This window comes from Doryrhamphus excisus, chromosome 21 (assembly GCF_030265055.1).
Source record: "Doryrhamphus excisus isolate RoL2022-K1 chromosome 21, RoL_Dexc_1.0, whole genome shotgun sequence".
Classification (NCBI taxonomy): Eukaryota; Metazoa; Chordata; class Actinopteri; order Syngnathiformes; family Syngnathidae; genus Doryrhamphus; species Doryrhamphus excisus.
The window spans coordinates 9925149-9951188 of record NC_080486.1 but is presented as its reverse complement, the minus strand read 5'-3'; the positions used below and the strand labels follow the sequence as shown (position 1 = coordinate 9951188).

General features: G+C 40.4%; 3 protein-coding genes across 9 annotated transcripts in view; 1 reads left to right on the top strand and 2 right to left on the bottom strand.

The window, feature by feature from the left end:
• prex2 (phosphatidylinositol-3,4,5-trisphosphate-dependent Rac exchange factor 2) overlaps window positions 1–26040 on the bottom strand; it is a 110524-nt gene that overhangs the window by 75814 nt on the left and 8670 nt on the right. For 2 of the 6 annotated variants that reach the window (XM_058059625.1, XM_058059631.1), the window contains exons 1-3: window positions 21357–21970; window positions 21021–21257; window positions 4259–4401 (exon numbers count right to left, since the gene is read on the bottom strand). In XM_058059625.1, coding sequence (XP_057915608.1) covers window positions 4259–4401; window positions 21021–21257; window positions 21357–21405 — 429 coding nt within the window. In that variant the 5' untranslated portion in view covers window positions 21406–21970. Of the gene's footprint in view, window positions 1–4258; window positions 4402–9716; window positions 9796–13148; window positions 13242–13361; window positions 13416–13764; window positions 13851–21020; window positions 21258–21356; window positions 21972–23513; window positions 23597–26040 lie in introns of those variants that run through there. The other 4 variants (XM_058059630.1, XM_058059629.1, XM_058059627.1 and 1 more) reach the window with 4 other exon arrangements.
• LOC131108597 (golgin subfamily A member 6-like protein 22) lies at window positions 13870–17270 on the bottom strand. The gene is made up of 2 exons (XM_058059707.1): window positions 16993–17270; window positions 13870–16920 (listed from the first exon to the last, which is right to left on the bottom strand). Exons 1-2 carry the CDS (start codon window positions 17074–17076, stop codon window positions 15718–15720), a joined length of 1287 nt encoding a protein of 428 aa, XP_057915690.1. The 5' UTR covers window positions 17077–17270; the 3' UTR covers window positions 13870–15717.
• The window catches only part of arfgef1 (ADP-ribosylation factor guanine nucleotide-exchange factor 1 (brefeldin A-inhibited)), a 35139-nt gene continuing 30158 nt past the window's right edge, over window positions 21060–26040 (top strand). For both annotated transcript variants that reach the window (XM_058059624.1, XM_058059623.1), the window contains exon 1: window positions 21060–21442. In XM_058059624.1, coding sequence (XP_057915607.1) covers window positions 21319–21442 — 124 coding nt within the window. In that variant the 5' untranslated portion in view covers window positions 21060–21318. The remainder of the gene's footprint in view (window positions 21443–26040) is intronic.

Below are 26040 nucleotides of genomic sequence, written 5' to 3'. Positions count from 1 at the left end.
CATATTAACATGAACCAACTAGTCGTAAAATGGTGTCACTGGTTTCCTGGAGCGACATGCACTAATCGAAGACATGCAGACGGTTTTAGGAAACTACAGCAAAAAGGCTAATCAAAGATCCTCTATTTGACATTGATACTCTGGTGGTTTGAAGAAACGACAGGAAAATGCTAGTCAAAGATCCTCTATTTGACATCAGCACTCTGGTGGTTTTAGGAAACTACAGCAAAAAGGCTAGTCAAAGATCCTGTATTTGACATCAGCACTCTAATTTGATCATGAAATAACACAATAAGTGACACGGAATGTCCCATCATGCCTAGCTTAAGGGAAGTGCTTATGTATTTCATTAGGCATGGTCAAAGGGCAATTAAAAAAAAAGTACAGAAAAAAGTAAAGAAAGTACAGCAAAAAGGCTAGTCAAAGATCCTCTATTTGACATCAGCACTGAGGCAGTTGTAGGAAACTACAGCAAAAAGATAGTCAAAGATCCTCTATTTGACATCAGCGCTCTGGTGGTTTGAAGAAACTACAGCAAAAACAGTCGTCAAAGATCCTCTATTTGACATCAGCACTCTGGCGGTTTTAGGAAACTACAGCAAAAAGGCTAATCAAAGATCCTCTATTTGACATTGATACTCTGGTGGTTTGAAGAAACGACAGGAAAATGCTGGTCAAAGATCCTCTATTTGACATCAGCACTGAGGCAGTTGTAGGAAACTACAGCAAAAAGATAGTCAAAGATCCTCTATTTGACATCAGCGCTCTGGTGGTTTGAAGAAACTACAGCAAAAACAGTAGTCAAAGATCCTCTATTGGACATCAGCACTCTGGCGGTTTTAGGAAACTACAGCAAAAAGGCTAATCAAAGATCCTCTATTTGACATTGATACTCTGGTGGTTTGAAGAAACGACAGGAAAATGCTAGTCAAAGATCCTCTATTTGACATCAGCACTCTGGTGGTTTTAGGAAACTACAGCAAAAAGGCTAGTCAAAGATCCTGTATTTGACATCAGCACTCTAATTTGATCATGAAATAACACAATAAGTGACACGGAACTTCCCATCATGCCTAGCTTAAGGGAAGTGCTTATGTATTTCATTAGGCATGGTCAAAGGGCAATTAAAAAAAAAACAAAAAAAAAAACACCCTGCCCCCTCGGGCCTGTCCCCGTGGACTCTACCTTTACTTGGCTAAAGCAGGAAACAGCACAATGTAAAGCTGGGGAGGGCCGGCAAGGAAGGAAGGAAGGAAGGAAGGAAGAATGAAGGAACTCCTGCCTTGACCAATGGTCTGGAGGACAAAAGCAACTCTCTATGGACGGTCCCACTTTCTTATACCAAAAACAATACATATTCATTATTTTATTCTTCAAAGAGATGATTAAAAGTTGTGTCAAATTCATACATGTCGTATGTAAAACAAGTTAAATCAATTCAAACGAATGCATGGCCGCTACTTTGTAGTCAAGTAGGCTTTCATTATGGAAGGAAGGAAGACAGACGCTGAGGGACCACTTCATGGACAATGAAAAGCTCTTTGGAGGATCTTCATTAACGCTTCACTCCAGCGTTCGTGTTTATCTGTTCAACACCACAACCGCAAACACGGAGAGAAAGAACTCATCAGATTGTTGACATTGTTGGCAACGGTAGTCTAAGATCCTCTATTTGACATCAGCACTCTGGCGGTTTTAGGAAACTACAGCAAAAAGATAGTCAAAGATCTTCTGTTTGACATTAGAACGCTGGTGGTTTCAAGAAATTGCAGGAAAAACGCTAGTCAAAGATCCTCTATTATACATCAGCACTCTGGTGGTTTGAAGAAAGTAGAGCAAAAAGGCTAGTCAAAGATCCTCTATTTGACATCAGCACTCTGGTAGTTTGAACAAATTACAGCAAAAAGGCCAGTCAAAGATCCTCTATTATACAACAGCACTATGGTGGTTTGAAGAAAGTACAGCAAAAAAGCTGGTCAAAGATCCTCTATTTGACATCAGCACGCTGGTGGTTTGAAGAAAGTACAGCAAAAAGGCTAGTCAAAGATCCTCTATTTGCCATCAGCACTCTGGCGGTTTGGAGAAACTACAGCAAAAACAGTAGTCAAAGATCCTCTATTTGACATCAGCACTTCGGTGGTTTGAAGAAAGTACAGCAAAAATGCTAGCCAAAGATCCTCTATTTGACATCAGCACTTTGGTGGTTTGAAGAAAGTACAGCAAAAAGGGTAGTCAAAGATCCTCTATTTGACATCAGCACTCTGGTAGTTTGAACAAATTACATCTAAAAGGCTAGTCAAAGATCCTCTATTATATACATCAGCACTATGGTGGTTTGGAGAAACTACAGCAAAAATAGAACTCAAAGATCCTCTATTTGATATCAGCACTCTGGCGGTTTTAGGAAACTACAACAAAAAGATAGTCAAAGATCCTCTATTTGACATCAGCACTCTGGCGGTTTTAGAAAACTACAGCAAAAACAGTAGTCAAAGATCCTCTATTTGACATCAGCACTCTGGCAGCTTGAAGAAAGTACAGCAAAAACGCTAGTCAAAGATCCTCTATTTGACATCAGCACTCTGGCGGTTTTAGGAAACTACAGCAAAAAGATAGTCAAAGATCCTTTTGTTTTTTTCTGCTTTCAAGGACATACTACAAAAATGCTAGTCCAAGATCCTCTATATATGAGAGGAGCACTTTTCTATTTTGAAAGACCTACAGCAAAAACACAAGTCAAGGCTCCTACATATGCAACATTTATGCATTTTTGTTTTGAAGAACATGCTGCAAAAACGCTAGTCCAAGATCCTCTATATGTGACCTGAATCTGCTCCACGCTTCAACTTCTTGAAACTTTTCCCGACCACCTCATTGTTCTCCAGCCTTTCCTAACCTCGGAGGAATTCCTCCTCCAGGAAATATGGTTTACAAGACACCCCCTGCGCCCCATGGACAGCGTGCGACTCGCTCTGCACTTTTTTTTTTTTCCTTTTTCCTTTCACCCCTGGAGCAATAAGCCTTGTGGCGGATTATCCCAGCAGGGAGTGGCACGGTTGGAAGCTGGTTTGTCCTGACCTCTAGACACAGACCAGGTCTTGTGTCCAGGTTGATGAAAAGGGTTCGGGTCTTTCATCACCCCCTGAGACTCCCCAGGAGCGCGACTGCCCCTTTAAGATGATAACAACCATGCCTTGTCTGAAGTCTCTTTTACCCGCAGAGATCCTGCCAAATTGGTGCATACGAGCCATGGCACTGCCAAGCGCTAAAACAGGACGCCATACTTGCTCACGGTGCGACAAAACAAAAAATACACATCCGTATCAAGATAACGCATCACATAAATCAACTAAGGTGATAAAGAGCAACTGAGTGCTAAACTTAAAAGTGGTGTTTCCAAATGCCCGCAAAGCATGCTGGGTAGTCCAGCTGCAACAATATTCATTCATTCATTCATTTTCTACCGCTTATCCTCACAAGGGTCGCGGGCAGGGGTGCTGGAGCCTATCCCAGCTGTCTTCGGGCGAGAAGCGGGTTAAAGCGGGTTTTGGCGGGCCAGCCAATCACAGGGCACATATAGACAAACAACCATTCACACTCACATTCATACCTATGGACAATTTGGAGTCGCTAATTAACCTAGCATGTTTTTGGAATGTGGGAGGGAGCCTATCCCAGCCGTCTTCAGGCGAGAGGCAGGTTACACCCTGGATTGGTTGCCAGCCAATCACAGGGCACATATAGACAAACAACCATTCACACTCACATTCATACCTATGGACAATTTGGAGTCGCTAATTAACCTAGCATGTTTTGTTTGTTTTTTTTGGAATGTAGGAGGAAACCGAAGCACCAGGAGAAAACCCACGCATGCACGGGGAGAACATGCAAACTCCACACAGAGATGGCCGAGGGTGGAATTGAACCCTGGTCTCCTAGCTGTGAGGTCGCTGCAACAATATGAACTAGGAAAAAAAATGTTTACTTGTATAAATGATGACCACTTTAACATATTTTGAAACCTAGCAAAAATGTGACAAACATGACAAAATTGGGGTAGAAAGTAGCACAAGCTACCCAGCATGCCTTGCGGTGTGAAAATATGTGTGTTTTTTTAATGTAGATTTTTGTTGATGATGCAGAAATTGCATACAGTTAACTTATTTTAAATGCATATTGAGATTTGAATGACTTTCATGATAAATTACAGAGTATTGTGCATGACAATAGCATGTTGCACCATGCACCAAAAACTCACCGAGAGGAATTCCAGTGTGCCAACATAATCCCGTTCAGTCTTTAAAAGCTCGTTGAGGACGCACACTCGTAACCGGAGCTGTTTCTCCAAATCCTTCCCGCTTTCAGTCCTGTGCTCACTCCTGCTCTCCTCGGTCATTGTGGCTGAACAAAAACAACACCAAAGCAAAATGTTCAAAACTCCTTCTTTAGTTGTGTAGTGTCGGTAGCATGGTGGTCACTGAAGGGCCGCACGGGAAGTTAGCAAAAAAGTAGCGAAAAGGTGGCGAAAATGCAAGGAAAAGTGATATAAATCCAATAGTGGAGTGAAAACGGACACAGGGAAGGATGTACGCCGGTTTTTAAAGTGAGTCCATGTGACTTTTATACGGATACTGCCTCCCTGCACTCCTTCATGCAAAGTAGCGGTCAAGTGCTAATCGCTAAACAAGCTAACTTCTGGTTCGGCCTTTCAAAATAAGCTAAATTTTCCGACTGATTTTATTTTTTTTTTTTTTAAAGAACCTCACTTAAAGTGAGTAAATCTCACTTTGACAGCGACAATAATCGACAATTGAATCAAGAGTTATATATTTGTATTTTTTAAAAGTCTGTTTTCTATTGAATTGGTTGTTTGTGGCCGGATTGGCTCACTTCCGGTTTGGAATAAAACGCAGCAAAAATAAATGTCAATCAATTTAAATTAAAGATTAAAGTTTAGAGATGTCGAGGGTAAAAAGTAGAAAACTACTAATTTTGGAAATAAACATATTTACAGAATAAACACGTACACTTCTGATTAATTGATGAATATTTTTACGACTGCTGATTAAATTAGCTTTAACTTACGACATATAGCGACTTCTGGTGGCTCTATTTGGTACAACTAATGCCATTTTTACATTGTAATATCTACTTGTGACCACTAGAGGCCGCTATTGACTTACAATCAAATGTTACTGAATGAAATAAGGGTGCCATCCTGTTGTTGCCCAAAATGAATACATATATATTATAAATAAAAGTCATTTCCGGGGCAAAAACAACAACAAAAACGAAACAAAATGTCTCCCAATATGTTTATATTGATGAAGCCTCCATAGTTCAAAGGTCCAACTTTGTCCTGCCTCACTTTTTACTTCAGGGTCAAAGTTCAAAAGGTGCGTGCTCGTCGTCAGGCTCGGGGTCAGCCAAAAGAAGCTCTTTAAAAGCCCGGTTGTGAGCCCATATGTGAGCCTCAAAGAGTTCATTCACACCTTCACGGTCTGCACATGTTGATTTACTGCACCTCTGTGCAACGTTAAGTGAAAGCCGCTGCAGCGTTTCGACCGCTATTTTTTATGAATATACGTCTGTGTGCAGACCTATATTTTTACCTTGTACAGTATACGGTTGTGTGAATAGGACCTTACATAGAGCGATGTACCATCGATGTACAGTACAGTCATTTGGGTGTAAAACAGGTGGCGCGCCGCTGACATTGCACACAGGCATGTGAAAAATGTGCTGCCACCATACAATCAGAAAAAGGAAAGGGCCGGCGGTTGACTTTAGGTATTTAATCACCACGTTGGGAGATAGTAAGTGCGGGATCAAACAAGAGGAATGGAAAAACACGGGATCATAGGGAGGGGTTCCTGCGTGGGTAGATATAGATACAAGACATAAACGGTCCCATGCAATTGTGTTGCATGTGTTCCATGTTGGAACACGACAGTATGACTTGCTGTGTTCACTTTAAGACGAAATGCCTCACCGACACCAACACCCGTCTCGGAGAGACAAGGATACTCAAAAACATTGTGTATTATTATTATTATTATTATTATTATTATGTATTATTATTAGTGAGTGTACAAGTGAATTGAAAGCTTATTTACATTTACTATTTAGCTTCCCGTATAATACCGTGTACACCACTGCAAACCACAACAAGAAACATATGAAATTAACCGTCAATGCTATGCTAATGCAATACATTGCCAATGTACCCTAATAATGATAATAATCATCCCATAACACACTGCAAAATAAACTTACACTCAGTTAAAGAAACAACTAGAAAATATGATGATGATTAATGCTGAAAAAAATACACAAAAATGACCTTTTCCTCCTCATAATACTATCAAAACTACTACTACTACTACTACTGCAAAATAAACTTACACTCAGTTAAAGAAACAACTAGAAAATATGATGATGATTAATGCTGAAATAAAATACACAAAAATGACTTTTTCCTCCTCATAATACTATCAAAACTACTACTACTACTACTACTACTACTGCAAAATAAACTTACACTTAGTTAAAGAAACAACTAGAAAATATGATGATGATTAATGCTGAAAAAAAATACACAAAAATGACCTTTTCCTCCTCATAATACTATCAAAACTACTACTACTACTACTACTACAAAATAAACTTACACTCAGTTAAAGTAACAACGACAAAATATGATGATGATTAATGCTGAAAAAAATATACAAAAATGACTTTTTCCTCCTCATAATACTATCAAAACTACTACTACTACTCCTGCAAAATAAACTTACACTCAGTTAAAGAAACAACTAGAAAATATAATGGTGATTAATGCTGAAAAAAAATTCACAAAAATGACTTTTTCCCCCTCATAATACAATCAAAACTAATACTACTACTACTGCAAAATAAACTTACACTCAGTTAAAGTAAGAACTAGAAAATATGGTGATTAATGCTGTAAAAAAATACACAAAAATGAGTTTTTTCCCCCTCATAATACTATCAAAACTACTACTACTACTGCAAAATAAAGTTACACTCAGTTAAAGAAACAACTAGTAAATATGATGGTGATTAATGCTGAAAAAAAATTCACAAAAATGACTTTCCCCCCCTCATAATACAATCAAAACTACTTGGAATATATGTAAATATTATCTATTATATATATTTTTTGAAATACTAGATTTATTTTGTACTTATGTTCTTAATAATGATATACTATTGTTATATGTATGGGCTTCATAATGTATTAAACACTTAATTATTGTATTTATATGATTATATTATCCGATGTGTTATTATTATTATTAGTAGTAGTAGTAGTAGTAGTATTGGTCTATTACTATAGTATTATATTGTAAAAATTGTGATATAATGAGAATAATGCATCCAAACAATTGTTACTTTTAGTGTTTACGTTCAAGCAGCGTGTGTACGCGCGCCTGCGCGGTGCACACTCTGTCTCCGGTTACCAGCCGCGTACCACGTGACCCGCTGCCTCTTTTAAAAGAGCGCTGCCGCCGCTGCTACTGCTTAGAGGTGCTAAATGCTTCCCCCCTACTCTTGCCTGGACACTTTTGGCACCTCCTGCACATCAGGTGTGAACTCAAAGGACTTTTTCTTTTTTTTTTAAGTAGAGAACTGAAGTAGTTTTGGGATAAAGTTGTAAAAATATATACTTTTTAAAATTGTACTGCAAAGATGATGCACTATTCAGGGTGCCTGTTGGGTTTTTTTTTCTTACTGCCTTGTGTGATAATCTTCAGCAGCTTGCTATGTCCCACTACTGGTGCTGCTGGACTTCTCTACAAGAACCGCTATGCTGGGTGAGTAAAGTAAGAGGACACCCCCTCCTCCTACACCCCCCCCCCCCTTTCCTTTCTTTCCATTCATGTGTGGGACAGGATGGGATGCAATTGCAATCAGATGTGTGCAAAGATCTTCTCATCTAGCACGAACAAAGACAGGCTTTATGTTGTTGTTGTTGTTGTTAGACTGACATGCAGTCCTTTTTTTGCATTTACTAACCATGTTCCCCATAGGAAACAATGGAAGAAGAAATAATCTGTTACAGGGTCAAACCTTTGTAAACACTTTAAATGGGGGGTGTCCAAACTTTGTCCACAATACACCTGTTATAAAAACTAGCAAAACATAAAAATGCTGTTTATTTGGTAAATTACAACCTCACACAACTAAAAAGACATTTTTCGCACTGAGCAACTGAGCTCTCGTAAAGGTACTCTCCAATGTACGGCATGATGGCTGACAGCTCGAGTATTATGAATAAAAATGACACAAACGCAGTATAAAGAAGTATACCGGCCATTTTTGACGATTTGGACTGATCTTTCGAGGTCAGAATGTTGTGTTCTACGTCTATATAACCCTACTTAAAAAAAAACAAAAAAAAAACTAGACTCCTGTCTTCCATCAGAAAGTTTCCGGAAAATATCAGTTCCCAACTAAAAAAAAAAATTTTTTGAAGCCTAATTTTCAGTTTGATATTTGTTGCTTTTGTGCTAACTGAACTATTTAAACAAAAAGTTTCAAGAAAATATCAGTTCCCAACTAAAAAAAAAAATAAAAATTTGAAGCATAATTTTCAGTTTGATATTTGTTGCTTCTGTGCTAACTGAACTATCTAAACAAATACAACACAAAAATATACAAATAACTATTTACAATTTTCATATTTGGAAAATAAAATGCACGCTCAGGTTTCATGTTGTGGAATAAGCCAAAGAAAACGGAAAATATCAGCTCCCAACTAAAAAAAATAAAATAAACTTTTTGAAGCATAATTTTCAGTTTGATATTTGTTGCTTTTGTGCTAACTGAACTATTTAAACAAATACGTTTCAGGAAAATATCAGTTCCCAACTAAAAGAAGAATTTTTTTTAAAGCATAATTTTCAGTTTGATATTTGTTGCTTTTGTGCTAACTGAACTATTTAAACAAATAAGTTTCAGGAAAATATCAGTTCCCAACTAAAAGAAGAATTTTTTTTAAAGCATAATTTTCAGTTTGATATTTGTTGCTTTTGTGCTAACTGAACTATTTAAACAAATAAGTTTCAGGAAAATATCAGTTCCCAACTAAAAAAAAATTTTTTTTGAAGCATAATTTTCAGTTTGATGAACTGAACTATCTAAACAAATACAACACTATTAAACTATTAAAATTTCCCCACCGAGTGTAACCTTCTCCTTTCAAACTGATTATAAAATGCACACTCAGTTTTCATGTTGTGGAATAAGCCGAAGAAAAAGCAAAAGAGGCGCATGAAAATATGGTACATACGTATGTATGTCCAGTATGGCGTCTTCATCAAAGGAAGCTTTGATGAAGAGGCTGGTATAGATCAACGTATATTTTGGATGGATGTCAACTAAAGCAGGAGTTGGGTGGAGGTGAGTGCCGCACCGTGCCCCTTATAATGGACTTTTTATGGAACACTTACACCCTGACTGGTATACAGGGTCTGCTTTTGCTTTTTTTTACCAGCAAATTGTCCCCAAGACGTGTTTCCATGCCATACATGGACATGGACAAAGAAAGCAAGCACAACAATAAACATACAGCTCCATTCATACAACAGCGCTACCTGCTGTAACACAAGTCGGTAAAGGTCTCCATTAAGCGTCTGTCTCAAGTAGGGCAACACACCTATGGAACTATGGAGTAGTAACTTAACACTTACTTCTTCTTCTTCCTGCAGAGATCAGGTTTTTAGGATCACTCCGAGTAACGACCAGGAGGTGAACACGCTCAGGAATATTCTACAACACATTAAGGTTGGCCTGTTATTTTTTTTCAACACATTCATATAATATACGACTGTATTTGTGTGGAAAAAATGCATTATTTAATAATATAAGACATGGGGCTGCGTAGTGGTCGAGTGGTTAGCACGCAGGCCTCACAGCAGGGAGACCCGAGTTCAATTCCACTCTCGGCTATCTCTGTGTGGAATTTGCATGGGTTTTCTCCGGGTACTCCGGTTTCCTCCCACATTCCAAAAACATGCTAGGTTAATTAGCGACTCCAAATTGTCCATAGGTATGAATGTGAGTGTGAATGGTTGTTTGTCTATATGTGCCCTGTGATTGGCTGGCGACCAGTCCAGGGTGTATCCCGTCTCTCGCCTGAAGACAGCTGGGATAGGCTCCAGCACCCCACATGAGCCTTGTGATAGTAAGCGGTAGAAAATGAATGAATGAATAACACATTTATTTTTTCGATAATACATTTTTAAAAAAAGTTCCATAATATTTGGACATTATCTCATATTTTTTACAGTTATTTTTTAACACATTCTCGTAATATTACAACTTTATTTTGTGTAAAAATGTGCATTTTACAATTTTTTTTCTCATAATATTTCAACAAATATTAATTAATTTTTGTACCGCTTATATATGTATAGGGTCGCATGGGTGCTGGAGCCTATCCCAGCTGTCTTCGGGCGAGAGAGGCGGGGTACACCCTGGACTGGTGGCCAGCCAATCACAGGGCACATATAGACAAACAACCATTCACACTCACATTCATACCTATGGACAATTTGGAGTCGCTAATTAACCTAGCATGTTTTTTTGGAATGTGGGAGGGAGGCTATCCCAGCTGTCTTCGGGCGAGAGAGGCGGGGTACACCCTGGACTGGTGACCAGCCAATCACAGGGCACGTATAGACAAACAACCATTCACACTCACATTCATACCTATGGACAATTTGGAGTCGCTAATTAACCTAGCATGTTTTTGGAATGTGGGAGGAAACCGGAGTACCCGGAGAAAACCCACACAGAGATGGCCAAGGGTGGGATTGAACCCGGGTCTCCTAGCTGTGTGGCCTGCGCGCTAACCACTTGTCCATTTCAACAAATATGTTCTTGTATATAATAATGGCATCCCATATCCTTATAGAGCTTTAACTTATTTCTTTGAAAATTAATACTTTTTAATAGTATAATAGTACACAATGTCATAATATTACATAAATGTTTCGCATTTTTCTTATTGTCATACAGTTATGTAGTCACTGTATTGTAATACTAAATGTTGTTCCCATAATAAAACTGTGTTTTTTCGACACAGTGCTCCGAGGTGAACCATAGCGGCGGTGGCGAGTGTTTGGACAGCTGTAGACGCGTGTTTTCATTAGCTTATAGCCACACTGCAACGCCTCCGGTGCCGGTGGCAAAGTTTTTAGTGCGGGACAAGGCAGGGCGGAAAGAAGGCTGCCCCCAAATAACGCCAGCGACAAATACTTCTGTAATGGAGCACACGTATAGAGAGAGAGCGTTTATGTGGGATGACACTCAATTACGGGCTTTTATTGAACCATAAAGTCTTCCTCATCCTGTTTTGGCACAGCCGCCGCCGCAACAACACGTAAATGAATTTATTGCTAGCATACACAAACAGTGGCAACCAAAAGGAAAACAAAATGAAGAGTGTAATAATGAATGTTTTTGGTCATGTGACCAAACTAAACATATGGTGTATACGACTGGGCTCATAGTGGAGGACGCCGCATTTTTCCAGCTTGGATAAACAATTCCATTACAACGAAGTGATACATTAACAAGCATGTGTGCCAGCCTGATTGTCTCTGCTTCTTGCTGCAATCAATGCATGCCAGCTGGGGCGTTAAAAATGGACGCTTCCTTTTTTTTTGTTTTTACTACAAAGATGGCACATCATCGACATAGAGATTTTTGTTTTGGGAAAGAGTCATGATTATGGATGCCCGATAATTATCGGACCAATATCAGCATAAAAATGCGATATCAACTGATATCGGTATTGGAAATGACAGTTGGACAATATCGACTTAGTGGTTTTCGGCAAAAAAAAAAAGCTAATATCGGACATCCCTAGTCATAATGTTATGAGAACAAAATGACGTTAAGATCAAAGTGTTGTACAATGACCAAAAAACATGAACGACGTCAAAAACTGCGATTAATACGAGAGGAAAATTAGCCATTTTACGAGGACTGATCTTTACAATGACATGATGCTACTAGAACCGTCATAAAATTCCAAGAACAAAGTCAAATAAAGAGATTTGATTTAAAGAGAGGTTGTAATTTTTACGAAGAAAAATCTATATGATGACACAGAAATCCAAATGTTCCGAGACCAAAGTCGTGTTACGATGAACTGGGCTGTACGGCCAACCGTCCTAATGTTACCATTAAAAAAGTCATTTTAGGGGGGAAAAAAAGTTAGCTATTTTCGAGGGAAAAAAACGCAAATGTTAGGAGTCAAGTTGTAGGTGAAAAAAAAAATCGTAATGCAATAAAATGTCGTTATTGACAAGGAAAGGCTTGCACAATGTCAAGAAAGAAAACGACAAAATGTAAGAAAATAGTCATAACGACATAAAAGTTCATGCGAGAGGTGGGTTTCACACTGGACTGGTCGCCAGCCAATCACAGGGCACATATAGACAAACAACCATTCACACTCACATTCATACCTATGGACAATTTGGAGTCGCTAATTAACCTAGCATGTTTTTGGAATGTGGGAGGAAACCGGAGAAAACCCACGCATGCACGGGGAGAACATGCAAACTCCATACAGAGATAGCCGAGCATGGAATTGAACTCAGGTCTCCTAGTTGTGAGGTCTGCGTGCTAACCACTCGACCACCGTGCAGCCCATCTTGCTATATTAAAGGCATTAATCAACTTTCGGGCTGTTTTATTAAATTGTAGTTCTAAAATGGCAAATATGGCTTCCGTGCTGCACTTTGGACAGCCATGCTTTATCGCGTGAATGCATGTGTGTACAATAAATATGCTAATAAAGGAAATCATTGGAAATCATAAAGGAAATCATCACTTGAATATGTGATTGTCTTTTAAGGTGGACCTCTGGCATCCTAACAGTGTTTCTCTGATCAGCTTCAATGCTACAGTGGATGTGCACATCAAACATAGAGACACACGAGGTCTACATGCTAGCTTAAAGCAGGAAGGTATCCAATATAGGTGAGATCTCTAACAACCTGGCAACCCAACCCACTTTGAAAAGTACTCCATAGTAAATAAGACTACAGGTGATGTGATGCTATCATATGATATCAATGTCACTGTGCTGCAGGGTTTTTATCACCAACCTGCAGGAGGAAATTGAAAAACAGCAGACGGGCCACCGCTCGTCTCGCCGACGTAGGTCAGAGACTCAGTACGACTATGAGGTCTACCACTCCCTGGAAGAGGTATAACCTCTCATCAGTCTTCATGTTATTGCTCACTTAAAATATAAAAGTTGTACTTTTTTATCAAAGATCCAGAAGTGGATGTTTGACCTGAACGCGACTCATCCTCACCTGCTGGACATGTTCTCCATCGGGACGTCCTACGAGGGACGACCGCTTTATGTCCTTCAGGTAAGAGGAAGAAGAACACACACAAGGTGAGTAACGGATACAGTAACTGATAACGCTGATCTCATGTCAGCTAGGAAAGAGAAGTCGCCCCCAGAAAAAGGCCGTCTGGATCGACTGCGGGGTCCATGCCAGAGAGTGGATAGGACCCGCCTTCTGTCAGTGGTTTGTCAAAGAGGTAGTCCCACATAATAATAATGTAGTAACCCACTCACACCACTAGAGGTCAGTATCATTTTAGTCCATGTCCCTCCATCACCTACTATCATTTAAAGAACAGTAATGATAATTATTGATCATAATAATGTTTTTTTGATTTATGATATTACAGGCACTGCAGTCCTACCAGTATGACTCAGTCATGCGGCGGTTGCTCAATCAGCTCAATTTCTACATCATGCCGGTCTTCAACGTGGATGGATACCACTACAGCTGGACCAAAGTACAATATAGCATTAAATAGATAGCAAGGTTACAGGGACCCCTACTGGGACCCCTACTGGGGCCCCATTCAATATGCTTTGTTTATTTTTGTAGGATCGTTTCTGGAGGAAGACACGGTCCAAGAACCGTAAGTTCCATTGCAGAGGAGTTGACGCTAACAGAAACTGGAAAGTCAAATGGTGTGGTGAGTGTTAAACTTGGGTTTTTGTAGGATTCGGAACTGTTAGCATTGTTACCACCGTGCTAAATAACACACCATGGGGCCAAAGAAAATTTGATAATGAAGGCGAGCAACGCTACTGAATTCAACCTTTTCTGATCCTTGCGGTCTTTGAAATTCGGGCACAATTATCTCACAAAAATTAATATTACGTTAAAAAATATATATATATATTTATACATATGGGTGTCTAATGGATTTAGGTTTTCACGACAAAAACCGAAGCAGCTATCGTCAATGTTTAATGAGAAAATACTATAACTACTGTACTACTAATAACAACAATGACAATGTATTTATAAAGTCTTAACAAGCAAAGTTGAAAAGGAAGGGCTGTACATAAGAAATAAGTAAAATGTAAGGGAAAAAACAATAACAAAATTTCATTTACGCTTCTATGGTTATCGTCACACCATTAAAGAGACACACAAGACAAACAAAGGTTCTGTAACTGTCAATATATATGAATATAATGTATCATGTATTATATTTTTGCTAACAAACTGATGGAATAACTTGGAAGTGAGAATGTCAAATGTGACATTAATTTTTACGCTTGGAATATCTTGCAGTATGGGCCATCCTATTATTATAATTATGGATTTTTTGCTGCCATATAATAGTAATCCCTCATTTATCACTGTTAATTGGTTCCAGATCCGACCACGTTAAGTGAATTTTCATGAAGCAGGATTTCTTTATAAATTGAATATTTTCCTAGTTATCGTAGGGTTATCGTTTTGTAAATATGTTATTAAACATTAGAGCCATCTAGACATGAAATAACACCCCTATAGTCAACTTTAGATACATGACAGGAAGTGACGTCAGTGATTCAGAGTTGAGTTTTAGCTTGTTGTTGGCTATGCCGCAACAGTAACCTGTGTTATTATAATGCTATTATGCGGCGACAAGTGGTTAGCGTGCTAACCTCACAGCTAGGAAACCAGGGTTCGATTCCACCCTCGGCCATGTTTATGTGGAGTTTGCATGTTGCATGCGTGGATTTTCTCCGGGTACGCCGGTTTCCAAAAAACATTTAAAAAAAAAAATCATGCTAGGTTAATTAGCGACTCCAAATTGTCCATAGGTATGAATGTGAGTGTGAATGGTTGTTTGTCTATATGTGCCCTGTGATTGGCTGGCTGGTGACCAGTCCAGGGTGTACCCCGCCTCTCGCCCGAAGACAGCTGGGATAGGCTCCAGCACACCCCCCGCGACCATCGTGAGGAAAAGCGGTAGAAAATGAATGAATGAATGAGTGTTATTATGCCGCTTATGAGATCATTTAAACCTACTATAAACTTCGGTTCAAGGTTAGTAATTGGGCATTACTGACACCTAGTGACCAATGTAGAGTACTGCATTCATAATGGATTATACACTACTTTTGTATTTTAGTTCATTTAGTTATTTATATGCACAATTTGCTTAAATAGGCATATGTGCTGACTAATAATATGCCGAAGTAACCACGAAACAGCGATGATTTATGAGTTATTTTTAGAAATGTTCCCACTGGTCCTCTGGCACACATCTGTGATGGCATCTAAAGTATCTTTTTTAGAAGGTCACTGAACTAAAGTCTCAATTTTCAGGAAGAAAACATTCCAAAAACGCTTTTAGAGCGCTTCCTCAGCCTTCAGCGGATCCTCCAAAACAAATCTCGGGGGTGTCCTTGAGTCCGCATTTTCGGAGCTGTGACGTCATCTTCACGTTGTCTTCCACAAGCGAGGCGTTCTCCTGTTGCAACTTCACGACCAAGTCCTCCTTCTCCTGCAAGGCCTGCGTCATACGCGTCTGCATGCGCTCCCATTCGCTTTTAAACAGCTGCCACTCCGCATCGATGGCGGCGACGACGTTTTTGGCGTTCTCCTTTGTGGTCTTTGTGAGCTGCTCGCACTCCCCCATCCAGTATTTTCTGACATTGACGGTTTCTCTCCTGGAAGCTTCCAGAGAGTCCTGAAGGTTGTTCAGCTCGTCTTGTTTCAAAATGTCTCCTTGTTTCAGACGCTCAGGGTCAGTCTCCGTCATTAAGGTCACAGGCCGCTCCCGACCAATGGGATTCATCTTGGATTCCCGCTCAGCCTTGAGCTCTTCCTTCACAGAGAGGAGACTTTGTTGCAGCTCAGAAATCTCCGCTTCGAATTTGAGGAGCTGTCCAGACATGGCGGCGTTTTCCGCTCCGAGCATGCAGTTCTCATTGGTCAGCTTTGCGATGTGCTCGTCCTTCTCCTGCAGGCTGCATCCCATGTGCCACTGAAGACGCTCCATCTCCGTCTTGAAATAATCGGTCGTGTCCATGTTGTGTCTCTGCATGTTCTCCAGCCTGGAGTTGAAATGGGCTTCCATCTCCTCCATCTGCCACTGCATGTTCTCCCACTGACACTGCAGGTGGGCCGCCGTTTCCTGCTCGCGGACCAGCCAACACTGCTGCCACTCGGCGTTCACCGTCGCCACCATGCTCTCAGAGACGTCTTCTCTGGCTTTCTTGAGCAGTTCATGTTCTTCCATCCAGTATCTCCGCGCTTGAACCGTTTCCGCTTGAGCGACGGCCAGCGCGTTCTTCAGGACGCTCATTTCATTCTCCTTTTCTCTGAGCTTCTGCTCCATCTCCGGCGTGGTCCGTCCGGTTCGAGCTTCATCCAGAGCTTTGCGAAACTTCTGCCTTTCCTCGTGGTGTCTTTGGCGTTCGTTGTCCATGTGTTCCCTCAGGGCGGCGTTTTGGGCGGCAAGCTCTCTGTTGGAGCTCTCGCTGAAAAAGAGAGCCTGCTTGAGGCCGCCGTGTTTGTGGTAGCCACCCTCTGTAGCCTTGCCGCGATGCCATTGCTGGTGCGGCTGAAATAACCAGGAAACGTTTTTTGACTCCTCAAAATGTGTCAAAAGCTGCCATTCGTGGTTTCAACTCACCCTCCTTGGATAGTCTGCTTTAGCCGTGGTGGAAAACTCCCTTCGGTCAACGCTTTCAGGGCCCCTTTGCTCCGAGTTATCCATTCTAATGTTTACTCATTTGCCATCATTCTTCAGCTTTTCTTGTTTATAAATGTGACTTTAATGCAGATATGAATGGAGCCGGTTAAGCAAAGGGAGAGGTCGCGGGATCAAAGCCATCCAGTCACAAAGGTGCGAAACATCACAAAGAGGCGATGCAAAAAAATAAAACAATTGGGGGGGGTTTGTGACACTGCTATGACACACGTCTGATGACATGTGAACTGACCAATGAATACAACAGTTTGCTTATTACATAATTAAGCACTCCCCTCATGAACAGAGCGGTTTTATGACTTTTATCTTCTCAAAGGACTTGGTATACTTTGAGTATTAGTATAGTAATCAGAGTACAGCTTGTATAGCAGTATAGATTTACTTTCCATTGAATTAATGAGGGCGGCACGGCGGTCTGGTGGTTAGTGCGCAGACCTCACAGCTAGGAGACCAGGGTTCGGTCCCCGCCCTCGGCCATCTCTGTGTGGAGTTTGCATGTTCTCCCCGTGCATGCGTGGGTTTTCTCCGGGTACTCCGGTTTCCTCCCACATTCCAAAAACATGCTAGGTTAATTGGCCACTCCAAATTGTCCATAGGTATGAATGTGAGTGTGAATGGTTGTTTGTCTATATGTGCCCTGTGATTGGCTGGCGACCAGTCCAGGGTGTACCCCGCCTCTCGCCCGAAGACAGCTGGGATAGGCTCCAGCACCCCCCGCGACCCTCGTGAGGAAAAAGCGGTAGAAAATGAATGAATGAATGAATGAATTAATGAGTCAACACACAATTGTAACTGTAGTGTTCCACACTGGTCACTAGGTGTCAGTAATGGTACTGTAAGGTTCAATGAGACAAAGCACCAGACTATGTAGGTTGGATTATGCACAATGATAACAACATCATAATTGTTCATTCATTCATTCATTTTCTACCGCTTATCCTCACGAGGGTCGCGGGGGTGCTGGAGCCTATCCCAGCCGTCTTTGGGCGAGAGGCAGGGGTACACCCTGGACTGGTCGCCAGCCAGCCAATCACAGGGCACATATAGACAAACAACCATTCACACTCACATTCATACCTATGGACAATTTGGAGTCGCTAATTAACCTAGCATGTTTTTGGAATGTGGGAGGAAACCCAAGTACCCGGAGAAAACCCACAAACTCCACACAGAGATGGCCGAGGGTGGGATTGAACTCGGGTCTCCTCGCTGTGTGGCCTGCGCGCTAACCACTCATCCACCGCGCAGCCCCATGTCTTATATTATGAGAAGAAAATTAACAATAATTAGCGAAAAAAAAGTATAAAAAAATTTTTGAGTTGCCAATTAGCATGTTAGCAACCTAGCATGTTTTTGGAATGTGGGAGGAAACCGGAATACCCGGAGAAAACCCACGCATGCACGAGGAGAACATGCAAACTCCACACAGAGATGACCGAGGGTGGAATTGAACTCGGGTCTCCTCGTTGTGTGGCCTGCGCGCTAACCACTCATCCGCCGTGCAGCCCCATGTCTAATATTATGAGAAGAAAATTAACAATAATTAGCGAAAAAAAAAGTATACAAAAATTTTTGAGTTGCCAATTAGCATGTTAGCAACCTAGCATGTTTTTGGAAAGTGGGAGACACACCGAGAGTGGGATTGAACTCGGGTCTACTAGCTGTGAGGTCTGCACGCTAACCACTCGACCCATCATAATTGTAATGAAAATAAACACAATAATAACCATTGCCAAGCTAAAACTCACCTCTGAACCCTTGATGTCACTTCCTGTCCCACCACACATCCGGAACATATTTACTACTAGTCTTACTTGGGCCGCATGGTAACAAGCCCAAACATCTGAATTACTCTCGTGTCACCGTCTATAGAAGAAGGGGCGTCCTCCCACCCCTGCGACGACACGTATTGTGGCCCTTTCCCCGAGTCGGAACCCGAGGTCAGGGCGGTGGCTAAGTTCCTGCGCAAGAACAAGAAGCAAGTGAAAGCCTACATCTCCATCCACGCGTACGCCCAAATGCTGCTCTACCCGTACTCTTACAAGTACGCCACCATCCCCAATTTCAACTGCGTGGTGAGGACGCACGTCATTAAACGCTATTGTAACGGATCCATTCGCTGTATGGTTATTTGTTGGGTGTGTTACTTTTGTAGGAGTCGACGGCTCACAATGCAGTGACAGCGCTTTATTCGGCCTATGGAGTCAAGTACAGATATGGACCTGCTTCCACGACCCTCTGTGAGTATATTCCATAGGAGGAGGACCTTGGTGTATACGTATGACGCCGTTGTATTATTACTATTGGAGTGTGCCTTACCCTAGGAGACCAAATGGAGGGCAAAATGTGTATTCTTCTTGTACATTATAAATAATTTACAAAAATGTGTCATAACCACGACAATACTTTGTGTCCCTCTCTCATCATAGACGTTAGCTCAGGCAGTTCCATAGACTGGGCCTACAGGAACGGCATCCCGTACGCGTTTGCGTTCGAGTTGAGGGACACAGGCTACTTCGGCTTCCTGCTTCCGGAGTCTCTGATCAACCCCACGTGCACCGAGACCATGAGGGCGGTGAAGGCCATCGCCTCGGGTCTGCTAAAGAAGTGTCACACCCACAGTGACGCCGATACATTACTATATGTATAAATACACTCCTGTGTTTGGTCACAAATCAGAAAAATAAGCTTCTCGCAATAAGCGGCGGCCATTGGAGCACTTGTCAGTCATGATCCAGCGGCACTTTGATGACTCAGCAGTAAAGAACCAAAAAGGGCTTTTTAATGGACCACAAAACCTATGAATGCCTTGATTGCTGTAACACTATTTTTTATGAGTTGTGTGTGGTTTTTGTGTTATTGGTAAGGAACAACCTGTCAGTGGAATCATATTGTGTCATTACTCAGGTATGGACGACTTAATATACTGTTTGTGTGTGTTATTATATACTTGAATAAACGTTGTTTGATATAGATATAACTTTGTACATGTTTGTTATTTCATAAACAGTTTAAAAGGCTTTTAAATGATGCATTGTGAATAAAGGCCACAACTACAAGTGCCGGCGCCTTATGGAAACGACGTATCAATTTATATAGATAATAATATTTATTATTTCTAATAAGATTTATTATTCTCAAATAACTCATCTTGTCTCTTATTTATGCAAAATTTTTCCCCAACACAATTTAATTCTAAATAACAAAAAAGTGTGAATTTGATGAACAGATATGTGTTGTATACATCATTTTCTTAATATCGGTCTTCATTAAAAAAAAAAATCAGATACCGATATTGCATTTTTATTAATACCGATAACCAATTGACATCCCTAAATATTATTATTATTATTATTGAAGAGGTTTGTTGACAAAACGATGTATTTTAAGGTATGTTACAAAAAATAAACTTTAATTTAATAATTATATAAATAATAATTATATAAATTATATAATTTAATTATATATATTCATTCATTAATTTTCTATCATTATATATATATATATATTTTTATTATTATATATTTTCTGGGATAGGCTCCAGCACCCCTGTGACCCTCATGAGGATAAGCGGTAGAAAATGAATGAATGAATGAATGAATGAATGAATGAATGAATGAATATATAATATATTATATAATAATAATAATAATAATATATATATAATATAATTAGATATTATATATATATTTAATTTCAAAAATAATAATAATAAATAATTAAATGTATTTATTTAAGTAATGAATACAAATAAAACGCAAATTTTTTTCAATAAAAATTAAATTTAAAGTTATTTTGTGTCATGACTTAAAATAACAAAACAGTGGCATGCATTACACATTAAAAAAATGTCGGTTATATATATAAATATATAAAAACTTCACGTGATGTTTTTCCTTTCAGTTAGAAAGATATGTGTGTTTGTGTGTGTGTGTGTGTGTTGTGCCTACCTCCCGAGCAGCAGCAGCATCTCCCTGCTGCCTCACTGCGGCCGCACGCCAACGTGACGTCGTTTCCTCTCCAACATGGCGCAGGAGGCAGGTCGTTGATGTCCATCTGACGGGGATTGAGCCCACCTTTTGTGTGTGTTTGTTTTTTCTTTTTTTGTTGGTGTGGGCTGACATCGCTGAGTGGGGGAAGCACATCTTTTCGGACCCCCTTATCCTCTCCCTCACTCCTCCTCCAGCCTGACACACACACACACACACACATTACATTTACACACCGCGCCCCGAATTCCGGTGCGTCATGTTTGAGGGCAAAAAGACGAAAAACATGTTCCTCACCAGAGCTTTGGAGAAGATTTTGGCGGACAAGGAGGTGAAAAAAGCCCATCACTCCCAACTGCGCAAAGCCTGCGAAGTGGCACTAGGTAAGTTGTGTGTTTTTTTGTGTGTGTGTGTCTCATTTAGACACGTCACGCACCCCACTCCACTCATTACGCCGGCTACATTGCAAACAACAAAACCACCAAAAACGCCGCCATTGTGTTCGATGACTTAAAGCCAACGGCTACGTGTGGACTGTGAGCTGTTGTGTGTTTATTCGACGAGTCGCTATTCAACGCGGAAATGGTGCAAGGAGGTGCTTGGCTGTTAAGTTGGCGATGCGAGCTTGTAGGCCGCAGGGGGGGAAACAAACATTGCAAAAAGTTGTATAAGGGTACCGAAGCAATGTAACGTCAACGTAGCGGACATGCAAACGTCCACACAAACGCTGTAATTATTGCAAGCGTTTAATCGCATGCCTTTGAGGCCACAATGGTTGGCGTCTCTTCCTGGTACGCGTAGCCCCTCCGCTCTTGCCGTTTTGCAGTGACTCATTTGTTCGGTTATTTATTGCACATTTAAGTCAGTTTAATGTTCAAACGTTACTTCTAGTTGGGTGTAAATCGGGGGTAGTGAAAGGAGAAGGTGACAGCTGTCACTAGCACCTTTATAACATAGGGCATAAGACGTTGTCGGAAGTACCAGGTACAGCTTCCGGTCGTGAATGGAATTAAATCCCATTCCTTCATATGCATATCTAGAAATGACACATTTTTCAAGCAACATAGATAGTAAAATGAATTAGTAACAAAGCTGTGTTTATTTTCACTAAACGAAACGTTCGAGCAAGCGACTAAACCTGCTTATCTTGTTCTCTCCGCTCTTATTTTGAAGTTGGCACCACTGTACGTCCGGTTTACATGTAGCAAGTCATGCTAACTGTGTACATTTAGCAGGTGCAGTTCCCAATATCGCTCTACCGATAGGTTTCACTTGGATATTTTGAATATAACCGGATTATTTTGTGATTTTGGCATTATAATAAGAAGAATACATGTTTTAGGGAAACATACAAAATATAATAAAACGTAATTACAATGTTCTAAACAAAATAAATGCAAAAGCAGTAAAGCAAAAAGCATTAAAAACATGTGTTTTACCCTGAAAGAGCCCCATAGGTATCTTTGATATTTTTAATATAACCGGATTATTTTGTGATTTTGACATTATAATAAGAAGAATACATGTTTTAGGCAAACATACAAAATATAATAAAACCTAATTACAATGTTCTAAACAAAATAAATGCAAAAGCAGTAAAGCAAAAAGCATTAAAAACATGTGTTTTACCCTGAAAGAGCCCTATATGGATCTCAATATGCTAGTATTGAGTCGATACTACCCTGATAATTATAATATCGATATTTGGATTTACTGAAATATGAGTCTGCTTTTTATTTTGTATCATTTGTAGCAAAAACGAATGGTTTGGGGCATGGTGGTTTGTTAGCTTGCCCTGTGATTGGCTGACGACCAGTCCAGGATGAAACCCCGCCTCTCGCCTAAAGTCAGCTGGGATAGACTCCAGCATATTCCCGCGACCTGAACGAGGAGATAAACATCATAATCCCCTTTTGCATTCAGTGTCTTTATTTGAGAAAACTTTATTTTCTACAAAAATATAATGCACTTGTATTTAAATGATACCAAACGGTGTTATTTCATATGTCAGACATTATTTATAATGCAAGTCTCTTGCAACAAACAACTTTTGTCCTACCGAGGATGTAATATGATGCCGGTAGGGACACAATGAGACCATGTTGTGGAGCAGGCAACAGGCTACCTGTGTCCTGTCCACACACCCACACAATCTGCATTTACACTGTGTAGATTGACCTTGAGGTGTTTTTTTTTTTAGAAGGACTATGCACAAGCCGGGGGTCACAGTTTATAGCTCCTATGCGGATGGTGAAGTCAGTATGCAGAGATTCATGATACTATAGTCATAGTAAAGGTAATTACTTATATAATAGAAGGTTCAGAAGGTCTCTCCGGGGTAATACACTAACTCTTGTGAATGCAAAGTTTAGTGAGGAGGTAGTATCGTGCATTTAAAAAAAAAAAAAAAAAAACGGAAAAGGACTGGGTGACCCAGAATAGAGAGTGACTTACATAATCTCCTCCATCTCTCGGGGCTCTGAGACGTCTCCGAAAGAGCGTGCAGGCGTCCTCCTCTGTCCTGTCGCTGAACATCTCTGTCATAAATCAAGCAGAATTTTTGTTACAGTTTTGGATCGCACACTTAATTGATCGTTTTTGCATTGCTGGGGACATCCGTGTACTGGATATTGACCATAATGTGAAGTGTACACTGGTATGCAACAATGGAACTATCGTACCTGGGGGGGCCATAAATGGAACACACACACACACATACTCCAATCCTGGTTAGAAGCTTTGCACCACCACATGTGTACCCATGATAAGCACCGGGCCATAAATAAAAGTGTTTACCAAGCAATGATTCCCTAAAGGTGACAGTGGTGTCGACTCTAACCTTAGTTCTATGTATATATATATATTTTTTAATCATTTAATAAGGGTTATCCATCCATTTTGTATGCCGCTTATCATCATTCACACTCACATTCGTACCTATTTAGAGTTTAAATACGGTTTATTCATATTTTTAAAAAATAATTACAATAATACATTATGTAAATACTTGATTATTTACTTTTTGTATGGATTTTTCGGGTTTAGTCCCCCCCCTCCCTTCTCGAGTTGGCCGTAATCCCTGAGGTGAACTGGTATTCTGATAATGAGCTTGCATTAGAGCGCGTGTCAGCGTATCACGGCCTGCACTCCGTCTGAAAACATAATTATTTTATGTATGGTATACATCAGAGATAGTATCATTTCTATAAGCCCACCCCTCCTTCCATTTATTATACATCATCTTGTGCATACTGTATATACTGTGATGCATCCTTCAAGGACTGATAGAAGATATAAATGAATTATTCCGTGCACAGATGAGGTCGTTTTATCATTGTTTCCACTGTGGGGTGTGTGTTTATATGTATGGAGTACCGTGTTATCGATGTATACATCGCTGTTGGAAGGCAATTAGACAAAAGAGATTTCACAAATAGGGCCGGCCCTTTAAAGACACAGTACCTGATTAGCATAAATTATCATTATTATAGTTGTAATTTGGGGTGTCTTTCTGAAAATAAACAGGATCTAAATGAGGTATTCATTTGGGGAAGTATAGCAAGAGAAAAACACAGTACATTGTTAGTATTAACTGTACTAAAATAATAATATAGTAGTTGCACATCCCACTTTCAACCTTTTTTTTTTTTTTTAGCTCTGAATGAATGTATGGATATTGTATTTTTTTTACTTAACTCTATTTTTTTTATTTATTTTTTCTTCACTGTAAAGCGTCTTTGAGTACTCTAAAAAGCGCTATACAAATAAAATGTATTATTATTTATTATTAGTTAGGGCTAGAATTTTGAGTGTTATTGACTAATAACAGCAGCACGGCGGTCTAGTGGTTAGCGCACAGACCTCACAGCTAGGAGACCCCAGTTAAATTCCACCCTCGGCCATCTCTGTGTGGATTTTGCGTGGGTTTTCTCCGGGTACTACGGTTTCCTCCCACATTCCAAAAACATGCTAGGTTAATTAGCGACTCCAAATTGTCCATAGGTATGAATGTGAGTGTGAATGGTTGTTTGTCTATATGTGCCCTGTGATTGGCTGGCCACCAGTCCAGGGTGTACCCCGCCTCTCGGGATAGGCTCCAGCACCCCCAAGACCCTCGTAAGGAAAAAGTGGTAGAAAATGAATGAATTGACTAATAACTAACATCTGACGTCAGAATCCGACAGAAACGTGCCACTAATGTTGTACAAAATTTCATACCTTTACCTTTTTGCTTTTTCTTTGGCTTTCTGCAACACTGAGATTTAAATTTTCATGATTTCTTAATGGAAAAAATAGTTTTTACGCCCCGATAATAATGGAGCTTTCACCGGTTCCAGTCCGGTTTAAGTAGCTCAGCTCCTTGTCTGCTCTTCCCAGCGTACCCTCCCCTCCGAGCTGTTTTTCTCACCACCAGGCTTCATGATGTAGCATACAGAGAGCGCCCCCGGAGGGTAGTCTGTTTGGATGTCTCCCCACCCCTTTCCCTGGATCAGCTGCGATACGCTGCCTTTTAATTGACGAATCCCAGGCACTCTTGGGAGAATTTGGGCATGTTTATTGCTGCATTTGAGACTGCTGGGAAGAAGGGGGGGGGGTTTATCGCACTCTGATCTTACGAGGTCCAACCTCGAATGTAACAGAAGAACACAGCAGACGACCATGATGAGCTTGTTTTTGTTTAGATAGCGATGTGCTAAGGTTCACCATGCTTGGTAAACAAATACTGTAGTTGGGCTGATGTTTGTAGATGGGTGGGTTATGGCTCAAGTAAGAACACATTGCAATTTGGTGAGAATCTGGATAAAGGTACCAAATCACGTATTTTAGTGCGTCTTGCAGGGCGTCGTTGTTGTGTAATGTGTAACTCCTTGTCATATAGGTCTGAAATGACCCATCTTCCTGGAAGGCAGCCTATTTAAATGGATTGTGTGTTGTAGCCAGTGGCTTGTGTGTGCAAACAGCGTGCCGGCGGTATGTGCTC